Source organism: Borostomias antarcticus, assembly GCF_949987555.1.
Source record: "Borostomias antarcticus genome assembly, chromosome: 14".
In the NCBI taxonomy this organism is placed as follows: Eukaryota; Metazoa; Chordata; class Actinopteri; order Stomiiformes; family Stomiidae; genus Borostomias; species Borostomias antarcticus.
This window is the reverse complement of record NC_140247.1, coordinates 16,723,310-16,731,591: the sequence shown is the minus strand read 5'-3', so window position 1 is coordinate 16,731,591 and position 8,282 is coordinate 16,723,310. Positions and strand designations below refer to the sequence as shown.

The window sequence follows — 8,282 nt, the reverse complement described above, 5'->3', positions numbered from 1 at the left end:
TCTCACAGTCAGTAGAACACACAGGCTTCCAGGCTGGAGAATTCTTAGAAAGGTTATGCCACACACACGCACACACACACAACCATGCACGCGCACACACAAACACACACGCACGCACGCACTTACGCAAGTGTGTGTGTGTGCTGCCCCTCCTAATCCCACGTGTAGTTAGTCCAGAAAGCACACGCATCCACCTCGACCTCCCATTCCCGGCTCCTCCTGTCCACATGTCCATGTGTCCTTGGGCAGACTGCCCCACATTGAGCAGGCGAGCGTGTCGCATGGCAGCTTGCTTATTGGTGTGTGAATGTGTGTGAATGGGTGAATGAGAGGCCACTGTAAAGCGCTTTGTCCGCTAAGGTAGAAAGGTGCTATATAAGTGCAGTCCATTTACCATTACTATTTGACAACAACCTTGAGATGTGTTTGGCCTCTTAGGTCTCTATAAACCAAGTTAGTTTTCAACATTACCATGGTTAATGGTGGTTAAATATCACTTTGTGGTCTGAATTGGTGTTGGCTTTTCTAAATGAGGGTGGTTAGCAAGTAATGAGAAGATCTGCATGGTCAGGTTGGAGCACCTTTCACACCTTCACTTTAGACAGGCCACAGGATACTGGTGAGGTCTAGATGTGTGTTAATCCCTGGTGAGGTCTAGATGTGTGTTAATCCCTGGTGAGGTCTAGATATGTGTTAATCCCTGGTGAGGTCTAGATGTGTGTTAATCCCTGGTGAGGTCTAGATGTGTGTTAATCCCTGGTGAGGTCTAGATGTGTGTTAATCCCTGGTGGGGTCTAGATGTGTGTTAATCCCTGGTGTGGTCTAGATGTGTGTTAATCCCTGGTGTGGTCTAGATGTGTGTTAATCCCTGGTGAGGTCTAGATGTGTGTTCCTCCCTGATGTGGTCTAGATGTGTGTTAAACCCTGGTGTGGTCTAGATGTGTGTTAATCCCTGGTGTGGTCTAAATGGCGTTAATCCCTGGTGAGGTCTAGATGTGTGTTAATCCCTGGTGTGGTGTAGATGTGTGTTCATCCCTTCTAATCAGTTTCGACAAATGTTTGTCTGTGTTGTTGGATTGTGTTCTGAAGGGTTCATTAACAGAGAGTTCATTCCAAATGGGCCTAAAACAGAACAGTCCCAGGACAGACCCAGACCAGACCAGACCCAGACCAGACCCAGACCCAGAACAGCAACAGGAACAATATTCCCTTAAGAAAGAGATTTTGGTTTACACACCAAATCAAGACCCGCATTGAGTCAAATCCCTGACTGAGACAGAACAGTCACACCCACAGGAAGAGCAAACAGAGTGTGGGGCACGTACTGTAGGTCATTATTCCATCATCCAATCATAGCCAGCCCAGTGGCCAGTGACATCAGGAAGAATGAAGCTTTCTATTCAGACCTGCCAGAGAAACATGTGGGAACAAATCATGCTGGGGATCACTGATAACAGTGAGTAAAGGGTAGTAAAGGGTAGTAAAGGGTATTAAAGGGTAGTAAAGGGTAGTAAAGGGTAGTGAAGGGTATAGTAAAGGGTAGTGAAGGGTAGTAAAAGGTAGTGAAGGGTATTAAAGAGTAGTAAAGGGTAGTGAAGGGTAGTGAAGGGTAGTAAAGGGTAGTAAAGGGTAGTGAAGGGTAGTGAAGGGTAGTAAAGGGTAGTAAAGGGTGGTGAAGGGTGGTAAAGGGTAGTAAATGGTAGTGAAGGGTAGTGAAGGGTAGTAAAGGGTAGTAAAGGGTAGTGAAGGGTAGTGAAGGGTAGTAAAGGGTAGTGAAGGGTAGTAAAGGGTAGTGAAGGGTAATCATTGATGTCAGTGGTGGAGAGGATGAAGAGAAGAGCTGGATCACTAGTGTGTGCGTGTGTGTGTGTGTGTGTGTGTGTGTGTGTGTGTGTGTGTGTGTGTGTGTGTGTGTATGTGTGTGTGTGTGTGTGTGTGCCTTTATATGCGTGTGTCAGTGTGTGCAAATGTGTGTCATTCACTACGGTACTTTCCTCTTCTGAAGAGATATGGCTTCATTATTCCAGAGCCCAGGTCTGGTCTGGCGTTACCTGTCAGTGTTCTGCTGAGACCATCTCTCTCTCTCTCTCTCTCTCTCTCTCTCTCTCTCTCTCTCTATACATGCTGTTAAACACTAATGTCCCATCCCTCTTCTGCTCGCCATCTGATAGGCCGCTCTGACACCGGACGTGTGGAGACAGGGTGGTTCTGTTGTCCGTAGCAACCAGCGTAGAGGCATTCATCAAAAACAAGCTGTTACTACACACCCCCTCAACACTGTTACTACACTGTTACTACACACCACCTCAACACTGTTACTACACTGTTACTACACACCACCTCAACACTGTTACTACACTGTTACTACATATCCCCTCAACACTGTTACTACACTGTTACTACACACCCCTTCAACACTGCTACTACGCTGTTACTACACACCACCTCAACACTTACTACACTGTTACTACACACCACCTCAACACTGTTACTACACACCACCTCAACACTGTTACTACACACCCCCTCAACACTGTTACTACACACCCCCTCAACACTGTTACTACACAACACCTCAACACTTACTACACTGTTACTACACACCACCTCAACACTGTTACTACGCACCCCCTCAACACTGTTACTACACACCACCTCAACACATACTACACCTCAACACTGTTACTACACTGTTACTACACACCACCTCAACACTGTTACTACACCCCCCCTCATCTTTGTTACTACACTGTTACTACACACCACCTCAGCACTGTTACTACACTGTTACTACACACCACCTCAACACTTATTACACTGTTACTACACACCACCTCAACACTGTTACTACACTGTTACTACACACCCCCTCAACACTGTTACTATACTGTTACTACACACCACCTCAACACTGTTACTACACTGTTACTACACACCACCTCAACACTTACTACACTGTTACTACACACCACCTTAGCACTGTTACTACACTGTTACTACACACCACCTCAACACTTATTACACTGTTACTACACACCACCTCAACACTGTTACTACACTGTTACTACACACCACCTCAACACTGTTACTATACTGTTACTACACACCACCTCAACACTGTTACTACACTGTTACTACACACCCCCTCAACACTTAATACGCTGTTACAACACACCACCTCAACACTTACTACACACCCCCTCAACACTGTTACTACACAACACCTCAACACTTTCTACACTGTTACTACACACCACCTCAACACTGTTACTACACACCCCTTCAACACCGTTACTACACACCACATCAACACGTACTACACCTCAACACTGTTACTACACTGTTACTACACACCACCTCAACACTGTTACTACACCCCCCCTCATCTTTGTTACTATACTGTTACTGCACACCACCTCAACACTTACTACACTGTTACTACACACCAGCTCAAGACTGTTGCTACACTGTCACTACACACCACCTCAACGCTTACTACACTGTTACTACACACCACCTCAACACTGTTACTACACTTTTACTACACACCACCTCAACACTTACTACACACCACCTCAACACTGTTACTACACACCACCTCAACACTGATACTACACTGTTACTACACACCACCTCAACACTGTTACTGCACACCACATCAACACTGTTACTACACACCACCTCAACACTGTTACTAGGGGTTTGTAGGCCGCAGCTCTGCTAGCGCCTCAGGGTGTAGGCGGAGGTTATGGCTGCTGCAGTGACTCTCGTTACAACTGGGTTAGCGCAGTTTCCGGGGCCTCTCTACTGTATCTCTCTGGGAGCGCGGGCGTCTTGCTGCAGAGTCATGCTGCAGGTTCAGACCGCGCTCGCTACTCCCGCCTCTCCCGTAGCTGTAGCAGCTATAGCGGCCCGGGCCAGGAGCTCACCGCAGCAGAGGACCACGGCCACCGCTAATGTTTCCTGCACCACAATATCGCTTAGTAATACTAATAATACTCAAACTCAAGGACACTGTACATAACATAGTGAAAGAGAGGGGTCAAAAAGATAAAAGAGTTCAGAAGTGTGGAGCCTTTGCGCCTAAATATGAACAGTACAGTGAGGACCTATCAGTACCCTCAGTTCAGTCAAAGCTGGTCCATGTATTCCAGGTCTGAGTGATGCTTGATGAATCATGATTTGGCCTCTGTCTCCAGCCCAGCCTCTCAACAATAAACCCGGCTTCAAAAAGTATTACCATGTATATATAATCAGCGCAGCTCTTCAGCCAGGTAAGGTGACTAATTAGTGAAATCACCTGGTCTATAGTGCATGGGTGGAGGCAATACTTTCCCCCCCCCTTTTTACATCATTTTTACTTTCTGAAGCTGGGTTTAACATGTCTGCTCTACATAGGCCTACATACAACAACAACATACATACATACAACAACAACAACAACAACAACTCTCTCAGGATGTATTAGCCTACTCTATATTAGACCGAATACATTTAATGTAGCGAGTGTGTTTCCAACTAATGGTGAAAGTGAGACGCTTGACCGACAACCAACCACCCAACCAACCGACACGAGTCGGTGAAGGAAGGCAGGCTCGTGCGGCCGAGCGAGGATTAACAACGGCCGCTGTCGCGCGCTGACAGGAACTTTAAAGTTCAGCTGCAGCTTTAGCAGAGATCCACGTTATTGAGTGAAGCCCCGAGGGCATGTCCGCGAGCACTGCTGCCCCACACCGATTGGTAATTAACTGAGGTACCTGTATCGGTGACGTAGGTGGCTCCGGTGCCGGCGGGGGGTGGGAGGGTGGGTGAGGCGGTGTAGGCGGGCCGGAGCGGAGCGGGGTCTCGCGCCTGCTGAGGTTCTTTAATTCAGTGGCTGTGCACCCCATCGCTGGACACCGTCAACGGGTGAGTGCATTCTCAATTTGTATTGCTGTTGGAAATGTGCTGCCTGTTTGGACAAAACTTTGCGTTCCATTCATGTTTGTCTGCTGGCTGTGAGATGTAGGCTAAATTTAGAGTGATGGGAACTCATTCAATCCGTTCCATCTGCGGTGCCCCAATTGCCTTTTTCAAAATACTTTGAGATGAAATTGCATTTTGTAAAAGCTCGTGTGCCTATCTATTGAATTTATAAGTTAGAACTCCAAATATTCGGTAGCCTAGAACTCCAGTCGGTGTAGCCTACCGTCAGCGCCGTCGCTGTATGCGCGAGGCGCTGTCCAGCAAGGCGGTGTGCGCGTGCTGCGGCGCCGCTGTTATCAGTGATCACCGCGAGGCTCATTCATAGGCTACGTCTGGTCTAGGCAGCATGCTGGCGCGATACATGGACAATTCAGTATAAATAAACACTCAACTCTACATTCGGGGGCAGGCGGTTTCACAAGTCTTAGGCTGTTTCTGTAAAGTCTCTAAAGGATAAAAATGTAATTATTTACACCAGGGTAAGCAAGACTGATTAGATCTTTCTACTCACATCTCGTCTCTATAGGAATAAAACAGGAGTTCAACCGAAGAGAAACTACACCTTCAGCGTGAAAGATATATTTGACTGAAAGCTTATTGGTGAACATTAGCCGGGCGGGGACTCTTCAGTCCGTTTTTCCACCAAACGACACTTGCTCCACCCTAAAAAAAAGTCCCCCGATGAACACAAACTGTCTTTACCGCGATGCGCGGCAATGTGTGACACGGCCGTCCGGCTGCAACTGATTGGTGCAAGGGGTGCCGGTCCCTCCGACGGAGCATGACACCGTTCACGGCGGACAGCTGGAGACGGGCATTTGACATGAACTCCCGCGGCCAGGCGCAAGACTCGGCGAGGAGCTCGACTCGGTAAAAGAAGAGCGGTCCTCTGGCCAGGACGAAAAGAAAAACCGAACAAAGTGGGGGGCAAACGATCACACTAGAGAGCCGCGCCGCCTCACACCATGGGGATGCGACATCTTTTTCTGCTTTTGATTTACTTGGACCCGCTGAACGTGCTGTGCACGGCTGCCAACAAGAAGCCCAAAAACGTGCCCAAGCGGCCTCAGAAGATGCGGGACGTGGCCAACAGCACGGCGCTTCCCATCACGGTGGTGCCGCGGAGGATCACGCAGGTGCCCGCGCCCTCGGTCGGCGCTCACGAGACCTGCCTGGGCTACTATGACGTGAGCGGGCAGTACGACAAAGAGTTCGCGTGCAACAACACCGACCACCGGTATTGCTGTGGGAGTTGTTTCCTGAGATTTTGCTGCGCGGATAAAGTAAAGCGTTTAGAACAGAGAACCTGCACAAATTACAACACCCCCGAGTGGATAAAAACGCAGCCTCCCTCTCCGGCGCCAACAGGTGACACCTACGACCCCGAGCTGGACCGGACGAACACCACGGTCTACATCACCTGCGGCGTGATCACCTTCATCATATTCCTCGGGATCTCTGCTAAAGTTGCCTATGACAAAGCTACGAAGCCCCCTCAGGAAATGAACGTCCATAGGTAAGTCTACATGTCCAAGTGAGCTGTGGTTTTCCTTGAGTGTGTGTGTGTGTGTTTCTCTCTCTCTCTCTCTCTTTCTCTTTAGGTGTGTATATGTTTGTGTGTAGTAGTGTGTGTGTGTGTGTGTGTGTGTGTATGTGCGTATGTGCGTGTGTGTGTTTCTCTCTGTGCAGGTGTGTGTAGGTGTCTGTGTGTGTGTATGTGTGTGTGTTTCTCTCTGTGTGTAGGTGTGTGTGTGTGTGTGTGCGTGCCTATATGACTGTGTGTATGTGTTCCCATCACCTGAGCACAGAGGAGTGACAGTCTATCTAAAAGCACAATCACATTGCTAACATTGATAACATGGGGGTCTAACACCGTCCCAGGTGTCCCATCATATGGCAGAAGCGATGCAACGCAATGTTGTGCAAACCCTTCTATCTAATGAGCCTCCCACGCCGTCTGCACGCTATTACATACCGGCAGCTGGTGATTACAATCACCTCTCATTCAAACCAGAACTACTCACTCACATCCCAACAAACAATCCCAAATCAAACCATCTTGTTTCATCTGCTGCCCCTGAGACAGAGGGACTCAAACCCGAGTCACCATCTCGCTACCTGTCTACCATTAGACCAAGAGGACAGAGGGGGACCGTCCAACGTCACGTCTCAGGCAGGAGGGACGTGGTTCGAGACCTGACTGTGAACATGCCCTTTTGGTCTAATGACAAAAAGGTTTGTTTCAGCTCGTGTGAGACCAGGGTTGGCGGATGATTGTAGGATCGGCGGTTCGAAAACCCGGCTCCTTCCCCTGATGACATGTCGAAGTGTCCTTGGGTAAGACACTGAACCCCAGATTGCTCTCAATGAGCAGACTAGCACCTCGCATGGAAGCTGCTGCCATTGGTGTGCGAATGGGTGAATGAGAGGCCATTGTAAAGCGCTTTGGATAAACGCGCTGTATAAGTGCAGTCCATGTACCAGGGTTTGATCCCCAGCCGTTTTCACAGTCTTGGGTGGAGAACCCGCCATTTCCCAGGGTCAACACAGTCCTGTCTTTGTGGCGCTGTGTCCCGCTGGGCCTGCAGGGGCAGTGCTCTGCGCTCAGCCTGGTTGCTGCTGTGTCAGACGGAAGAAGGAGACCATGAGGTTGTTCCTCCCATGGAACTAGAGCGGTTTCAGGTGTAAAGTGTCAATTACAGTACACACCTCAGACCCGGCTTTGAAGCCTGAAGCCAGGTTTACATACAGCAGCCGTGTGATTAGTACGGAGCGCTCTGGTGACATAGAAAGAAAAAATATAGATCTGGCCACGTTTAACTATGCTGTGTGCTCGAAATACTATTGCGTGGGCACAAGATACAATTCATTTCCACGATTTGGTTAAGTCGTTCCCATGTTTTGGCTAAATCGTGGGCACGAAATATTAATATTAATAACCAGGCTCATACTAGAGGATTAAAGATAAAATCCTAACCGATTTTGAAATCGGGTTGTATCATACACATAAGGAGAAGGTTAACATGTTCTTCTTGTGAATCTCAAACAAACACACACTACTGTACAAGATTAGAAAATAATGGTTTATCTACAGGATATTATCATGTCTGAGGGAGCAAATAACCACTGCATTGCTTGTAAAGTAGGCTAGTGACGTTATAATCTAAATATCAAACATCTTTGATATGATTGGGGTCGTCCGATTGGTCTGCGGGGAATTGATCAACTATGAAGTCAATGGCGATTTGCAGGTCAGACTATTGACAACAGAAGAGACCTAACGTAGCCAATATAGCCGACGGATTAGTTGCCTCTTA

General features: G+C 48.1%; 1 protein-coding gene across 1 annotated transcript in view; it reads left to right on the top strand.

Annotated features, from left to right (window-relative positions):
* Positions 1-5,930: 5,930 nt before the first annotated feature.
* Positions 5,931-8,282, top strand: part of LOC311317446 (shisa family member 6) — a gene marked incomplete at both ends in the record, with an annotated part of 91,409 nt that continues 89,057 nt past the window's right edge. Inside the window, one exon of the mRNA XM_084448528.1 lies at positions 5,931-6,481. Within this exon, the coding sequence (XP_084304654.1) occupies positions 5,931-6,481 (551 nt within the window). The remainder of the gene's footprint in view (positions 6,482-8,282) is intronic.